Source organism: Odocoileus virginianus, chromosome 3, assembly GCF_023699985.2.
Source record: "Odocoileus virginianus isolate 20LAN1187 ecotype Illinois chromosome 3, Ovbor_1.2, whole genome shotgun sequence".
In the NCBI taxonomy this organism is placed as follows: Eukaryota; Metazoa; Chordata; class Mammalia; order Artiodactyla; family Cervidae; genus Odocoileus; species Odocoileus virginianus.
Window position 1 is genome coordinate 14,776,268 of NC_069676.1, and position 16,900 is coordinate 14,793,167.

General features: G+C 55.2%; 1 protein-coding gene across 3 annotated transcripts in view; it reads right to left on the minus strand.

Annotated features, from left to right (window-relative positions):
* FBN3 (fibrillin 3) overlaps positions 1-16,589 on the minus strand; it is a 69,148-nt gene extending 52,559 nt beyond the window's left edge. For all 3 annotated transcript variants that reach the window (XM_070464803.1, XM_070464802.1, XM_070464804.1), the window contains exons 1-19: positions 16,509-16,589; positions 15,145-15,200; positions 14,959-15,058; positions 14,603-14,827; positions 14,381-14,463; positions 13,796-13,894; positions 13,518-13,613; positions 13,179-13,274; positions 11,234-11,431; positions 10,997-11,122; positions 10,726-10,851; positions 6,277-6,429; positions 5,982-6,167; positions 5,300-5,443; positions 5,110-5,229; positions 4,838-4,963; positions 783-905; positions 370-645; positions 84-137 (exon numbers count right to left, since the gene is read on the minus strand). In XM_070464803.1, coding sequence (XP_070320904.1) covers positions 84-137; positions 370-645; positions 783-905; positions 4,838-4,963; positions 5,110-5,229; positions 5,300-5,443; positions 5,982-6,167; positions 6,277-6,429; positions 10,726-10,851; positions 10,997-11,122; positions 11,234-11,431; positions 13,179-13,274; positions 13,518-13,613; positions 13,796-13,894; positions 14,381-14,463; positions 14,603-14,799 — 2,203 coding nt within the window. In that variant the 5' untranslated portion in view covers positions 14,800-14,827; positions 14,959-15,058; positions 15,145-15,200; positions 16,509-16,589. The remainder of the gene's footprint in view (positions 1-83; positions 138-369; positions 646-782; positions 906-4,837; positions 4,964-5,109; positions 5,230-5,299; positions 5,444-5,981; positions 6,168-6,276; positions 6,430-10,725; positions 10,852-10,996; positions 11,123-11,233; positions 11,432-13,178; positions 13,275-13,517; positions 13,614-13,795; positions 13,895-14,380; positions 14,464-14,602; positions 14,828-14,958; positions 15,059-15,144; positions 15,201-16,508) is intronic.
* Positions 16,590-16,900: the final 311 nt, after the last annotated feature.

Below are 16,900 nucleotides of genomic sequence, written 5' to 3' on the forward strand. Positions count from 1 at the left end.
CTGTGATGCTTTCTGGAACCCAGTGACCTGGCCGGGTTGCCAACCATGTCCCTGACCCTTGGTCCCAGCCCCACCCCACTCACCTCTGCCATCCGTGGTGATGCCAAGACCGCTGCTGCATAGGGCCTGGAACTCAGCTGCGGTGGCAGGAACAGGGAGAGAGGGGCGGCCATTGGCCATTGCTGAAGCCAAGCCATGCCCAAGACGTGCCCCCTTGGGGCTGGGCAAGGGTCTGGGACTAAGATGCCTGCTCCAGTGGGAAGAACAGTTTTCCTCTGTCTCTTCTTGGGGGAGAGACATCCACCCCACCCCATGGGAGCCATGGGGGCCATGGAAAGTGCATGGGGGCGGGGCAGCTGAAGCTCTTACCAGAGTTCTTGGGGGGACACGGTTGGCAGGGCTCCCCAAACCCATGGGCCAGGCTTGCACAGCAGCACTCGGATTTGGTGAAGGCACCGGGGAAGGGGCGGGCACAGGAGCCCTGGTCGAGGGGCCCATAGCATGTGCTGCGCACGTGGGTGTCCACGCACACTCGGCCGTCGGCGCCCACTGCAAGCCCCCCAAGGCAGCGGCAGTGGAAGGAGCCCTCGGTGTTGGTGCAGTGACCGTTCATGCAGATGCCCGGCGTCTGGCACTCATCGATGTCTGCAGGGGTCGTGGGGGGGCACTGCAACAGGTCCCAGCCACCCCATCCCCACGCCACACCCGCCCTTGCCACCTCCCCTCTCCTCTTCTTCCCCATCCCCATGGGTTCCCCTGTGGTCCAGCCTGCAGTTTCTCACCCACACAGTGGCGGCCACCGGGTGCCAGCAGGAAGCCAGGTTTGCAGAGACATGTGAAGCTCCCGTCCTCGTTCAGGCACACTCCGTTGGCACACATGGTGGTAGTTGCACACTCGTTGTGGTCTGGGGACACCAGGAGAGGCGGGGTCCCAACAGGGTCCTGGCACCCACCCTTTCATTGGGCCAGTCCTGCCAGGGAGACCAGCCCGGCCCTCGTGTTTCCAGGGACAGCTCCCGTGGCTGTGGGAGCCTGATAGGATGAGATGTGGCTGTCAGAGACTAGTTTGGCATGGGTATTAGGTTGCAGGACTGTGAACTCCCCTGGGGCCAACTGGGACCACTAGCTCATATCTGCATCTTCCATCCTGGCACACACAGGTGCTCCATGAATAGATGTTCAAAGTCCTTTAAATAAGTCAGGTGGTGGGTGCACAACATCTCACTAAATGCTTCCAAACTGTTCATTTAAAAATGGTTAAGATGAAAAACATGTTATGTAGGGACTTCCCTGGTGGCTCAGTGGTAAAGAATCCACCTGCCAATGCAGGGAACTCAGGTTCTATCACTGGTCCAGGAAGATCCCACATGCCAAGGGGCAACCAAGCACATGTGCCATAACTATTGGAGCCTGAGTGCCTAAAGCCTATGCTCTGTAATGAGAAGCTCATGCACTGCAACTAGAGAAAGACTGTGAGCAGCAATGAAAACCTAGAGCATCCAAAAAATTTAAAAAGTTATGTATATTTTGCCAAGATGAAAAAATGCAAAAAAAAATTGAAAAAATGAGGTAGTGGTTGCATGAAATTATGCATGTACAAAAATGCCACCAACTTGTCCCCTTAAAAAGGGTAAGATACAAACTACTACACAGAAAATAGATAAACAAGGTCCTATTGTATAGTACAGGGAACATATTCAGTATTTTATAATAAACTGTCATGGAAAAAAAGGGTTAAACTGGTCAATTTTACACTGTAATTGTGCCATAATTCTTAAAAATGCAAAAAAGAATTGAAAAATAAGGTGGTGGTTGCATGACACTGGAAATACCCTAAATGCCACCAAATTGTTCACTTAAAAATGCTGTCGCACACATCATGATATTTATTATTAATACATAACTGTATGATCTTTATTACATAAAAATGGATGCTTAATTGTGTAAATACACAAATGAGACCTAGAAGGACACATCAAACAGTAAACTGCTTGTGTTAATGGATGACTTTAGTTTTTTGCTTGTGTTTTTTGGTTTCCTATTATGCAACTGTTAGCTTTTAAAAAATAAATGTTATTTTTATTTTTAAATTTTTTAAATAAATGTTATTTTTATTTTTAAATTTTTTAAATAAATGTTATTTTTAAAAACCTTTAAAAATGCTATGTTTATCTTCCTGCAAAAAAAAAAAAAAAAGAAAGAAAGAAAGGTGGTTGCACAACATTGGGAATTACTGAGATTTTCACTTTTAGATGTTTAAATTTATCTTGTGTGAATCACAGCTGTATTTAAAAAGGAAAGGGCAAAAACCATCAGCTAACAAAAAAATAGTCTAGGGACTTCCCTGGTGGTCCAGTGGTTAAGAATCCACCTTCCAATGCAGGCACTCTGGTTAGACCCCTGATCAGGGAACTCAGACCCCACTTGCAGTGGGGCAACCAAGCTGGAGTGCCACAGCCACTGAGCCTGCATGCTCTGGAGCCACAGCTAAAGAGAAGCCCGTGCACCAAAGCCAAAAGCCTGCCTGCGGCATCAAAAGATCCCACATGCTACAAGGAAAATCCCATGCAACACAACTTAGACCTGATGCAGCCAAATAAATAAATATTTTTTTCCAGAAAACTTTCTTTAAAAATAGTTTAATTTAAAAGAAGGCAGTCAGTGCAATGCAGAAATGATTTGTTTACCAAAGTACAGTGTTGAATAAAAAAGGACTGAAGCAAGAAGAAGGAAGAAAGGGAGGGAGGGAGGAATGGAGATAGGGAGGGAAAAAACATAATGAATACATAAAAGGTCCACACCTAAATGTGTATGTGAATTTCCACAGCGGCATTATCCATAACAGCAAACGTGGAAACAACCCGAATAGCCAGCAACTGGTGCCGGTAGAAACAAAATGTTGTCTGCTCATATAATGGAATGGCATTTGACAATAAAAAGGAATGACAGTCTGACACATGGACGGATCTTGAAAATGTGATGCATCAGTGAAAGAAGCCAGTCACAAAAGGCCATAGAGTGTGTGATTCCATTTATACAAAATGCCCAGAACAGGCAAAGCCATGGGGACAGAAAGTAGACTAGTCTACTGCTGAGGGGTAGCGGGGAGGGAAGGGAAGATAGATGATTCTGGAATGACTGCTAATGCAGAGGAGGTGATAAAGAGGTTCTAAACTGAGACTGTGGTTATGCTTGTACTAAAAGCCATTGAAATGTACACTTTAAAAGACTACTTTTATGGTATGAGAATTATATATCTATAAAGATGCTAAAAGGGTTTTTAAAAATGAATGAATGCACAAGCAACTATGCTCAGTGTTTTATAACCTATAAAGAAAAAGAATCTGAAACTTTGCTGTACATATGAAACTAACACAACACTGCAAATCACCTATACTTTAATTTAAAAAATCAATTAAAAAATTCATATGTACCAAGAGAAAAAAATTAAAAAGGCCAAACTAATGGTTTCATCAACTCTTACTGGTTATAGACTATGCAGAGATCTGGGGCAACATTAAAGACCTGATGGTAAAATATGAAACAATGAATTAATCATTAGAATTAATCAAAATTAATTTCAGTACCGGGTTTCCCTGATGGCTCAGTGGTGAAGAATCTGCCTGCCAATGCAGGAGACACAGGTTCAATTCCTGGTCCAGGAAGATCCCACGTGCCGCAGGGCAACTAAACCCATGCACAACTGCGGAGCCTGTGCTCTGGAGCCTGGAGCCACGACTCCTGAGGTGTGTGCTGCAATTTCAGGCGCCTGTGCATCCTAGAGCCTGTGCTCCACAGAGACAGCACAGGAGAAACCACTGAAATGGGAAGCCCCTGCAAGCAACTAGAGAAAGCCCGTGCCCAGCGATGAAGACCCAGCACAGCCAAAAATAAATAAATAAATAAAGGTTAATTTCAGTAGGTGATATCTAACTAATAAAAAACAGTGCCAATAAAAAGAGTGATTTATGCATGGAAATAAATTACTGTACTTCACGTTAATGCTAAGAAAATAGCTAATGTGATAATCAACGTTCTAAATCTATCTGATAATAAAAAGTAAACACTCTGCAAAAAAATAAAACAACAAAAATCTGTAAAGCAATTATCCTTCAATAAAAAAAAATTAAAAAAAAAAAAAAGAATGAATACAGAAAGGACAAAAATCCTTCCCAGTGAGAGAAGATTAAGGCAGGTCTCAGACAGGGTGACAGAAGAGGGCAAAGGGGGTCCCTAGTGGCCCCTGCAAGCTGTGGGGAGTTTGGCTGTCACCCCCTATACCCCACAGGGAATCCGAGGCCAAGGAGCTCTCCATGGTCCTGACCCACCTCTCCTGGAGGCAGATGAAGGGCTGTGTCAGGGGCAGAAGCAGACAGCACAGGCTTACCCCAGAGGCCTCTTCCTGGGAGTCACAGAGTGACTGGGAGAACGAAGGCACGGGTAGAGAGTGGACAGACCACAAGAAGGCTCTCAGAAGGGCTGGCTGGGCTCAGGAAGGGAAGCAGAGGATCCATCCAAAGAAAGGATGGAGTGATGGAGCAGGAGTGGCAAGATGTGAGAAGCAAGGTAGGGACTCCCTCAGTGGTCCCATGGCTAAGACTCCAAACTTCCAATGCAGAGGTCCTGGTCAGATCCCTGGTCAGAGAACTGATCCCACATGCCTCAGCTAAGAGTTCGAATGCCACAACTAAAGATCTTGCATGCCACAACTAAGATCTGGTGCAGCCAAATAAATTAATAAATATTTCTCTATTTTAAGAAGAGGTAAGGAGGCACTAAAAGGCAGCTACTGGGGCCCAGAAACACCCCCCCCCCCACCCGCCCACCCTCAACTCACCCACACAGTTCTTGCCATCAGGGCTGAGCTCAAAGCCTGCGTTGCAGACACACTGGAAGCTGCCCTCCGTGTTGACACAGCGGCCGTGATGGCAGAGGCCACTGCTGGCGATGCATTCGTCTATGTCTGGGGGGTGGGGGGGCAAGGCAGGTGGGCGGTCAGCAGGTGTCCTCCCAGGGCCCCCCCCCCCCACCGGACTCCAATTCTGGCCAGAGATGCAGGCTGCACCAGCCAGACCCCCTGGCACCCCCACTTCTAAGGGACGGCCATACCCAGGCATGCCTGCTTGGTGAGCGTCGCCTGAAAACCCTCATGACACCGACAGCGGTAGGAGCCGGGGGCGTTGATGCAGTCTCCGTGGCGGCAGGGGCTGCTGGCACATTCGTCCACGTCTGCGGGCGGAGGACGCTGAGCCCAAGTCTGGCAGGGTGCGCCCCCACCTCCAGCCCAGCCACCGCTCACCAATGCACTCCCCCCGGACGTCCTGCGTGTAGCCCACGTTACACTCGCAGCGGTAGCTGGAAGGGGTGGGCAGGCAGCGGCCGTTGAGACACAGGTTGGTGAAGTGTCGGCAGATGTCGATGGTCTGGTTCAGCGTGGCTGTGCCTGCGTGTGGGGCCGACGGGGTGGGGGGGAGGGGGGCGGGTGCCTGACTGAGGGCTGGGCCCCTGGGTCTGGGCCTCGCCTCTGGGTTCAGACACACACTCAGAGGCTGGGGCTCCACCCCTTATGGCCAGGCTCTCCCACTATAGCCCAGCGTCCTGCCCTAAATTCAGACCGTCCACTTGCCTGAGACCCCGGACCCCCATTTCAGCCCTAGTGTGCGTGCCAAGTCACTTCAGTCATCTCTGACTCTGTGCGACCCCCTGGACTATAGCCCACCAGGTTCCTCTGTCCAAGGGATTCTCCAGGCGAGAATACTGCAGTGGGTTGCCATTTCCTTCTCCAATTCCAGCCCTAGACCCTCACCCAAAGCTCAAACTTAGCCTTGGAGGCTGGGATCTCCAATCTGCTCCCACCCCCAGACTATTGTCATCCCCACTGCCCAGGCCATGACCCCCACTCCAAAGCCCAGTCCAGACCCTGAGGCCTGGATCCCCTTTTCCACCGGAGGGGTCATGGACCCCTCCTCCCAAATCCTCACCAATGCTGGCATCTCCAAGGCCCAGGCTGGGAACCCCACGACCACTGGAGCCGTGGGGGCTGTGCCGTGCCAGCCCTGGGCCAGGACCCACACTGCCACTGGATCTGAAGCCGGGGAGGCTGGGGAAGGGGCCCGGATAGGAGGGCAGGAGCGGGAGCCCCGGGGCACACAGTCGCTGGGACTCATCTGCAAGGGAGTGGGGTTGGAAGTTAAGCCTCGGTTGTACTCCCGGGTTCCCAACCCCCAGGCCGAGCTCTGGGGTAGAGGAAGGCGGGACGCACCCCCAGCCACTCACCAGAGCCCCGTGGAGGACACAGCTCAGGGGCCAGGCCAGCCGCCCAGCACCTGCCCTTGTCACAGCAGCACTGCCTGTGGGTGTAGTGGCCCGCGAGGTCTCCCGCACAGCGGCCTGCGATCAGCACCGAGAAGCAAGTGCCAGCACGGTGGTCTGCAGCAGGGGGCAGGGTGGGAGGGGTAGGGAGGACCGTTCATGTGGGCTCAGTCGCTGTTCAGTCGTGTCTAACTCTTCTGCAACCCCATGGACAGTAGCCCACCAGGCTCCTCTAGCCTTGGGATTCTCCGGGCTACAATACTGGAGTGCTAGCCATTCCCTCCTACAGGGGATCTTCCCAGCCAGGGATCGAACCTGCATCTCCTGCATTGGCAGGCAGGCAGATTCTTTACTGCTGAGTCACCTGGGAAACCCTGACGACCAGTTACCAGACTTCACATCCCAGCTCCACCAGCACCATCTTCAGGACAGACCTCCTTGCCTCTCTGCACCTCAGTTTCACCATCCATGGACCAGAGGTGCTCAGAGCACTCACATCAGAAGAGTGTTGCAGACTGCACTCTATCTGGCACGTGGCTGATCCTCGCTGAGAGGATTAAACCAAGTTTAAACCAAGAGGTAATAAACCAAGATTTCCAAATTACCCCAGAGAAGGCGGTCTGGGCTCATGCCAAGCAAAAGTGTGCCATACAAATGTTGGCATTGTTAGTAAGCTCCTTGGGATATTCAACCACATTGAGGAAGACCCCAGGATCAGGGGATTGCCTCGATAGGAAGTCAAGCTGGATTCCCAAACAGGATGCTGGGATCTGTAGCTGGGTGGCCTCAATACCAGCCCCGGGCATTTCTGCAGAAACCCAAGAGGCTTTTAATTTGAAGAGGGACCAGGGGAGCAAAAGCTATGATGAACCTAGACAGCGTTGGATCATCGAAAAAGCAAGGGAGTTCCAGAAAAACATCTACTTCTGCTTCATTGACTACACCAAAGCCTTTGACTGCGTGGATCACAACAAACTGTGGCAAATTCGTCAAGAGATGGGCATACCAGACCACCTTACCTGCCTCCAGAGAAACCTGTATGCAAGTCAAATAGCAACAGTTAGAACCAGACATGGAACAACAGACTGGTTCCAAACTGGGAAAGGAGGATGTCAAGGATGTATATTGTCACTGCTTATTTAAATTATATGCAGAGTACATAATGCGAAATGCAAGGCTGGATGAAGCACAAGCTGAAATCAAGATTGCCAGGAGAAATATCAATAACTTCAGATATGCAGATGACACCACCTTTATGGCAGAAAGTGAAGAGGAACTAAAGAGCCTCTTGATGAAAGTGAAAGAGGAGAGTGAAAAAGCTGGCTTAAAACTCAACATTCAGAAAACTAAGATCATGGCATCTGGTCCCATCACTTCATGGCAAATAGATGGGAAGCAATGAAAACAGTGAGAGACTTTATTTTGGGGGGCTCCAAAATCACTGCAGATGGTGACTGCACCCATGAAATTAAAAGATGCTTGCTCCTTGGAAGAAAAGCTATGACCAACCTAGATAGTGTATTAAAAAGCAGAGACATTACTTTGCCAGCAAAGGTCCATCTAGTCAAGGCTATGGTTTTTCCAGGAGTCATATATAAATGTGAGAGCTGGACCACAAAGAAGGCTGAATGCCAAAGAATTGATGTTTTTGAATTGTGGTGTTGGAGAAGACTCTTAAGAATCCCTTGGACTGCAAGGAGATCAAACCAGTCAATCGTAAAGGAAATCAGCACTGAATATTCATTGAAAGGACTGATGCTGAAGCTGAAGCTCCAACACTTTGGCCACCTGATTCGAAGAACTGACTCAACTGGAAAAGACCCTGATGCTGGGAAAGATTGAGGGCAGCAGCAGAAGGGGGCGACAGAGAATGAGATGCTTGGATGGCATCACTGACTCAATGGACATGAGTGTGAGCAAACTCTGGGAGATAGTGAAGGACAGGGAAGCCTGGCGTGTTGCAATCCACAAGGTCTCAAAGAACCAGACACAACTGAGTGACTGAACAACAGGGGAGCAGACTGGCAGACTGATAACTGCAGCCCCTGGGGAGACTGAGGCAGAGGCTCCCCAGCTGCGAAAACCACGGACACACTTCCACTGTGACCTCAAGTCTGATGGCTTTATTCGGTGATCAGATTTCTCAGATATGCTCTAAAAGAGCATATTTTTAGATTTGAAAACCCACAAATGTTAGCCAGTGGCCCACAGTGGAAAAACCCCTCCATCAGCCAGGAGGGCCCTTGTAGCCAGCCCTGAGCTGCCCAAGGTGAGAAAACAGCTAGCATTTCTACCTCCCCAGACACACCCCCATGCACCTGGTGGCGGGGGCGGGAGGGTTCCCCAGGTGCATCCCCAGGTTCCCCAGGTGCGAGTCAGGGCTCTGCAACTTCAGCATCATCCCTGGCACTCTAACGGGGCTGTGCCTGCCCAGGCAAGAAGAAGTCATCAGACTTGTTCAAGGTCACACAGCTGCTGGAGAGTGAGGCTGGGATGGGAAGCCAGGTTCCTGCACCCCAGGGGATCTGACCAAGCAGCTGCCTCTCTAGTAGGGAGGACAAGACAAAAATGCAAGAATTTTAATAAAAATGATGCTGCCTTTGCTTCTTAAGTACCTACTGTGATCAGGCTCTGCTAAGTGGTTACAAACCCAACTTCTCTGCTCCCCTGTGTTTCTGAATGTGCACTTAGTACCCCATACTTCCACCCCTGGGCGAATCACTGCGTAAGTATTTAACCCTCTCCATATACTTTTGAGCTGTGCTGCTGGAGAAGACTCTGGAGAGTTCCTTGGACTGCAAGGAGATCAAGCCAGTCAATCCTAAAGGAAGTCAGCCCTGAATATTCATTGGAAGGACTGATGCTGAAGCTCCAATACTTTGGCCACCTGAAGCAAAGAGCTGACTCAGTGGAAAAGACCCTGATGCTGGGAAAGATTGAGGGCAGGAGAAGGGGGTGGCAGGGGATGAGATGGTTGGATGGCGTCACTAACTCAATGGACATGAATCTAAGCAAACTCCAGGAGACAGTGAAGGACAGGGAAGCCTGGTGTGCTGCAGTCCGTGGGGCCGCAGAGTCAGACATGACTGGGTCAGTGAACAGTAAAATGGGTAAGTACTGCCATATAAGGCAGCTGAAGCTAAGCAAAGAGGTTAGGGAACTTGCCCTGGGTCACCTGGAACACAGGACTGAATTGCAAGCCCATTTTCAGAGGACACTTGACCTTGATTCAAGTCTAGGCTCTGCTATTTAGTAGCTGGGAGAGGCCCCCACAGTCCAGGGGACGTGCCCAGAGCTAGTCACCATGCCAGCCAAGATGGCCCCGAGAGGTGGAGGAATAAATAGGTCTGGCAGTGGCCTCGGCACACTGGCAGAACACCAAACACATTCTCGGTCCTGCCTGGTAGAGATCCAGCCTGAGGGGCGCAGGTGGCGCTGGAGACCTGCCAAGCTCACCTTGCCTCACCAAACCCAGGCTCCGCCCATACCCCATCACAAGTGTTTCTGGCTAGCCCTGTCAGCCGCCTCTAAAGTCTAATGAGCAGCTCATCAAGACAGCAAGACAGGGAGAGAGCCCAAGGATCCCCCTGCAGCAGCCAGGTGGGGTGTGGGGGTTACAGGAGGGTGGGTATCCAGGGAGAGGCATGGACCAGAGGACGCCACCTTCGTGGCGGCAGAGTGAGGTCTCCGGGGAGCTGGGTGTGGGTAACTGTCTCGTCTACATGTGGATTTGGCTCAAGCAAACCTCCCCTCTCAGGGCCTCAGTTTATCTCAAACACGGGGTGTGGGGGAAGATGGGTACTTTTTTTAAAGTCTTCAGGAGTGGAAAGAGGAATACAGAGACTGGGGCCAGTGAGGCCAATGGGCAGAAGGTCATAAAGATGGAGGATGGAGGACAGAGAACCAGAGGGGCATAGAGATAGGGGCTAGAGGGACAGAAGGGCATAGAGATGGGGGCTAGAGGGGCATAGAGATGGGGGCTAGAGGGGCAGAGGGGCATAGAGATGGGGGCAAGAGGGGCAGAGGGGCATAGAAACAGAGGCCAGGAAGGCAAGAATGACAACCAGCCAGTAAGCCAGAAGGACAGAGTCCTAGGGGTAAAGGGGAATGGGGGAGGGGGAATGCACTGAAGCCAGGAGACCAAGATAAGAGACCAGAGAGCTAAAGGCCTTAGAGATGGGGGCTAGAGGGGCTTGCAGACTGGGGTCAAGAGAGCATAAAGACCAAAGTATAAGGAGCCAGAATTTCTGAGGGGATGGAAACCAGGGTCCAAAAAACACAAAAGGACATAGAAATTGAAAGGCTAGAGAAGCCCTAAGGCCAGAAGGTTGCAGAGACAGATGAGCCAAGGGGTCTGTCTCCTACATGGCCTCTGCCCACTCAGCCCCTATCCTACCCTGAGCCCTGGCTCACCTAGGCAGCGAGTGCCGTCCAGGCTGCTGGCATAACCACGGGGACAGGTGCACACGTAGCTCCCGACTGTGTTGGTGCAGTCACCCCCAGAGCAGAGGCCTGGCGCACTGAGACATTCATCCACATCTATGCAGATCGATGCCGGGTCAGCGCCAGGCAGGGGCCCCCACCAGCCCTACCCCACCTCCTCCTCCTCCCTGCAGGGGGAAGCTGAGCCACTCAGAGCACAGCAGAGAGGGGGTCCCAACTTGAACCTCTCCCCGTCACCCACCTTCACACTTGGCGCTGTTCTCACTGAGCCGGTGTCCAGTGGGGCAGCGGCACTCAAAGGAACCCACCGTGTTGACACAGCTGCCCCCCTGGCACAGGCCTGGCACAGCCTGGCACTCATCCACATCTGCAAGGGGATGAGAGGCCCGTCAGAGGAGGAAACCAAAGCCGCCAAGGGCTCCCACTCAGCCCTGGTTCCCAGGACCTCTGTCCTCACGCGCTGGCCCTCTCTACTTACCTTGGCAGGCCCCCGTGTTAATATTGGGGATGAAGCCCCGGCGGCAGGGGTGTGGCTGAGCTGGGCAGAGCTCACATGGGAAGCCCCAGGCCCGGCCCACAGTGGCACAGCAGAGCGCCTTGGTGCAGAGGAGGCCTGTCAGCTGGTGTTGGCACCCCTCAGGGCCCACTCGGCCAAAGCAGGGCCCTGTCCGGTAGTCTGCAGGGCAGATGGATGCGGCAGCTGGCCTCAGGCTGCCCCCCACCCCATCGCCTTCTGCATTTCCATCCCAGCAGGCCCAGCACAGGCCTCTACTTCTCTCGCCTGGACTACTGTTGTGGCCACCTTCCCAGCCTCCCTACACCAACACACCAGGTTTTGTTTTTTTTCTCCTGACCCCAAGCCTCTACTCATACTGTTGCCTTCCCTTACCTGATGAACTCCTATTCACCTTTCAAAACCCTTTCTCTCCAGAGCAATGTCCAACCAACCTCCAACAGAAGCCAGGACCTCCAAGCCTACAGAGCTCAGAGCATGTCTGGAGACCCTCCCCATCCCCCAGGCCCACCCTCCCTGCAGGCTTGGGCAGGGACCCATGGACGCCCTGCTGCAGAGCTGCCCCCATCCCTGAGCAACCTCAGGCTCTGCCAGACTCCGGGAGGGACCCAGCATCCACCAAATGCTCTGAACTCACAATTCTTCATTGCTGAACCCCCGCCCAGCCGAAGGTGGTCTCATCAGTCCCCCCACCGCCGGGCATGGGCCCAGATGTGACTTCCTGGCTCCGTGCTCCAGATGGCTCCAATCAAGGGGCTGGCATTGGACCAAGGGAAGCCCCTCCCAGAAGGAGACGCCAAAGCCAGCCCCCAGGCCCGAATGGAGAGGAGCTCCAACACAGTCCTGACTTCCCTAAGCAAAACAGGGTTTCCAGACTCTCACCTCAGCCTCCCAGGACCCTGGAATCCCCACTCATTCTTGCTGAGCACCCAGCCCTGCCTCTCTGTGGGGGCCCCCACCTCCCAGCCCCCACACCAGGCCCCTTCTCTCTCACCCTCCCCACTAACCTTCCCTTTCCCTCAGCCACCCCGACTGCTCCCCCTCTGTCAGCCCAAACTCCAACTCTGTTTTCTTGCCAAATCCAGTTTCCCAAAGCCCACTCTGGAACCCAGGCAACCCATAGCCCCTCCAGCTTCTGATTTGTGGCTATACCCTCCCCAAACTGGCTCCAGTCACAGACAGGCCTCAGCAGCCCCCGCGCTGGGATCAGTCCTAAGGCCCTTCCCGTCTTTGCCTTTCTGGGCTCCTTGGCCAAGCAAGGCACTCTGGTGGTTCGCCGGCCTGGGCACCCCCATTGCCATGCACGCCTTTTCACCTTCTCCTTCCCACTTGCTGGTGGCTAAGCTCCATTTCTTTGGTGGATCCTTAAATCACCACCCCCCTTTTCTTCCAAAAGAACCTCAACCATCCAAGAGGCTTCAGGCCCCATAGATGTGGCAGCCCCAGACCTGGGTATCCAGCTGCCTCCTTGGTGACCCACAGGTTCCTCAGCCAACTCTGAGCCTGAGCATCTTGCCTTTCCCTGTACCCACCTGTCCCTCAGTTTTCAGAGCAGACCTAGGTTCATCACTATCTCTATCCCCTGCCACCCGGCATCCAACTTCTCATTGCAACCACTGTCTTTGCCTCAGTGACAGCCTCCCAACAGGTGACTCCTCCCACCTCAGCCTGTGGGGTCACTTCGACAGTGGGGGTGCAGCGTGTGGGGGCTTGTCCATCTCCTGAACTCCAACTTACCCCTTCCTACAGGAAGCCCTCCCTGATTTCCTTCCCGGGAGCAGACAGTTTCTCTGCCCTTCTGTGCAGCAAGGACAGCAGAGAGGAGGTCTACTGGACCCTCCAGGGGTCCAACCACGTCTCAGGAAGTGCCCCTTCCCTGCTGACCCCTTCCCCATGCTCAGCTTGGTACCTCTCTCACACTGAGGCCCCATGAAGCCGTACACACAGGCACAGTGGTTTGGCCCAATGCAGCGGCCCCCGTTGTGGCAGCCGTGGTCACAGACAGCTGTGGAGGAAGGGAAGGGGGTGGCCTGAGGTTCCCCAACAGTAGAGGGAGCTGAGGCCCAAGTGAGCCTTTCTTCACCCAGGAATCCCCACAACCCAGCCCAGACCGAGGGATAAGATTGTAACAATGAGTGTGTCCCCTCCAATCCTGGTCCCAGAAGAAGGACTGGTGGGCAGTGGGCAGACGATAGCAGAGACCTGACCTCTGGGGTCCCCAGCCCAGGTGTGCATGGGGCGTACTTACGTTGCCCACACACGGTGCCCGTGTAGCCCCTCTGGCACAGACAAGACTCCCCTCGACAGCTGCCCCCATTCAAACAGCTCACACTGCACCCTGACCCTGTGGGCGGGGAGCAGGGCACACACAGAAAGCCCTGAGATACCTGCTCAAAGCTCTGGGACCAGAAGTGTCCAGCCTGGCTCTGGTCCTTCAGCAAAACCAGCCTGGAAACTGCCAGAGCCTTCTGGAAGCCACTCACCTTCTCTTCCCGCCCCTGGGGTGGGGGATCATTTCCTGCTCACCTCGGCTCACCCCGCAGCTGGGGGCCAGCTTCCCATCAGCGCAGGCACAGAGGTTGGGTCGGGAACAGAAGCCCTGGCCACAGGCGTGCCTACAGATGGCTGGAGAGCAGCAGGCGGCGGTCAAGGCCAGGATCTTCTGCCATCCCCACCCCCCGCGGGCCCGGAGGACTGAAGCTCTGCTGCAGCCAAGGGGAGACAGAGGTGTTCTTTGGGCCTGAACCACTGAGCAGTAAGGACAGAAGCTGGAGGGTACTGGTCAGCTGGCTGTTGTGCTGGGGTAGGGGGCAGTGAGAGGGAAGGTCTCTTGCGAACAGAGTCAGATTCCAGACCCACTAGAATGGGGTGCGGGTGGAGAAACGAAAAGAGACACAGAGAAAAAGACAGACAGAGAAAGAGACAGAGACAGGGACTTGGAGAAAGACCAAGACAGAAAGACAGACAGACTGACAAGCAGACAGACACAGGGAAGCTGTAAGGCAAAGAAACATGATTGGCTGGCCTGGGAGCCTGAGGACAGAGGCAAGGGCCAATTTCATGGCTTAACTCCACACCACCCCCAGCCCCCTGGAAGGCAGCAACACTCACGCACGACACACTGGTTCCCACCCGGCAGCGTCCTCCAGCCAGGACAGCAGTAGGCATGAAAGCGGGAGCCGCACACGTTAGGCCTTCAAGAGAGCAGGAGAGGCAGGTGAGCTCCTGCCCGGCTGGACGTCCCCTGGGCCTCGTTCTCCCACCCAGCAGGACGGCCCAGCCCAGGCCCAGCCCAGATTCCAGGGGCCTCTCAGCATCCCGGGTACCACACACCCTTGCAAGAAGCCAGGGCTGCCACGCCTGCGCACACTTCCAAGACCGGCAGGCTGCACAGCCCCATCCCAACGGCCCTGGACACCCGCCACGCACAACAGGGCTGTCCAGGCCAGCAGGAGTCGAGCCAGAGGGCCCCGGGCCACGGTGAGGGGGCTGGGTCCTCTCCTTGTCAAGCACAGACCCTCCAGAATCATGATACGTCCCTCGTCCCTCCCTCGGAGGCTGTGGAGAGGAGGCGGAGTCAACCTCAGCAAGAAGCCCTTGGGCACCCAGGAGAACCAGGAGCGGTGGGAAGGCGGCAGGGATGGAGAAACTGGGGGCTGCTGGGGGCCCAGGGAGGCATCCAACCCAACCTGCAAGCAGGTGAACAGTCAGGGGAGGCTTCCCGGAGGAGGTGTGATGTCTCAATGATGGAGTCAGCAGAGAGGAGGGTGTCAAGGCAGAGATAGCACCCTGGGGGGCGAAGGAAATTAGACCTGTGGACCTTTGAGGGGAGGGGAGGGGGTGGGTGGCGGCCGCGGTGTTTCAGGAGTGCATACCTGTGTCCTGGAGCTCCCACTTGTAGGTCAGGGCAGTGGAGAGCCCTTGTAGGGTTCTAAGTGGGAGGAACAAGGACAGAAGTGGATGTATGCCAGCGTGCAGGAGGACTTGTAAGGGCCCCAGAGGAAGCACACAGTTGAGGAGGCTGGGCCAGACATCCAAAGAAGACTGCAGGAGCTTTGGGGCACAGACTGGAACTTCCCGCTGGCGAGAACACCTCTCCGTCCAGCAGGGAAGGGACAGCTATTGTGCCCACTTCACAGAGGAGCAAACTGAGGCCATCACACATTTAGTAAGGGGCTGAGAGGGAGCTGAAGCCCAGGCAGAGGAGAGAGAGGGGAAGAAAATCAAGGGGACCCTACACTCCAGGAGGTGCCTGGTTCTCTCTAGAACCTGGAAGGATGGGAGGGAGGCAATGGGGACATAGTCACTCCTGGCAGGTAGAGGACTGGACAAAGGCTAGGAGGACGGGAGCTGGGCCCTTGGGGAAGAGAAGGCAGACCAAGTGGCCGTCTCGGGGCCCCTTTCAAGTCCAGCTTTGTGCACTAGCGAGAAAAGGAATTGCGTCTGGGTGCAGAATGGATGGGGAGTGTGCTGTGTGCCCTTGGGCAGGTGGCTGCCCCTCTCTGGGCTATGAGAGTTTGACCAGGTGGTCTTCAGGTCCTCGGAAAAGGAAAAGACCTTTGTCACCTCTGGCGGGGAAGCGAGAAAGTCGGCCCCACTAGTAAAGGGCACTCTCTTCTGGCTTCCAAGCCGTCCAGGCTGTTTTGCGCTCGGAGGACGCCTTCTCTACGCAGCCTCGGGGCCCGGGGGACCTCCATCTCCGGCGTGGCCTGACCCAGCTCCCTCCTTCACCCCTCAACTTTGCTTCGGAGAACCGCGCCGAGGAGCTTATGGAATGAATGAGCGGGGACAGCGCGCGCTCCACGAGGCGGCAGAGGGGTGGGGGTAACCGGAGGGGCGGAAAGCGAGGAATCCCAGGATCCGCGAACTAGGCGCGGGGTTAGCGGGGAGGGCGCCGGCGCCCGCCGAGCCCGCGGGCCGCGTTCTCCACCCGGCAGGGCCGGGGACACAGGCCCGGGAGCCGCCACCACGCTCTGCCCCGCCCTCACCTGCGGGTCTGGATCTGGCCGCGCCCGCACCCGGACCGAGCCCCTCCGGCGCCTCCGGGTCCCCGCGCCCCAACGCCGGCGCCGAGAGGAGCGCGGGGAGGGGAGGGGGCTGGGGCCCGGGCCGCCGGCTGCAAACAAAGGAATCCCCTCCCCCTCCGTCGCCCCGGCCCCCTCCTCCTGCCTCGGCCCCCCCACCACCACCCGCTGCTCTCCGGTTCCTCTGCCCGCCCCTGGCCCCGCGCGTCCCTTACCTGCCAGGCGGCGCGCGTGGAGGCAGGCGGGACAAGCGGACGCGCGGGGCTCGGCGTCGGAGGGCCCGCTCGGCGCGGCGCCGGGGGGCCCGGGGCGGGATCGCGAAACCGAGAGGCCGACCCCGCTGAGTTCCCAGCCCAGAGCTGCCACTCGCGGGGCGGGGGGGGGGGGGGGGGGTCGAGGGCGGGGGGGGTGGGGGGGGTCGAGGGCGGGAGGAGTTGGGGGAGGGCACGTTTGCACCTCTGAAGCTCCCGGGGCGGGGGGCCGGGGGCTCAGATCCCGGGCCTCGGGGAGGGGCTGGAGCTGGGGGAAGGCTTGGGGCTCCGGGTGAAACTCCGAGGGGCTGAAGAAATGGGATGGGGCGGGAGTACAGACCCGAGGCGCGGGCTGA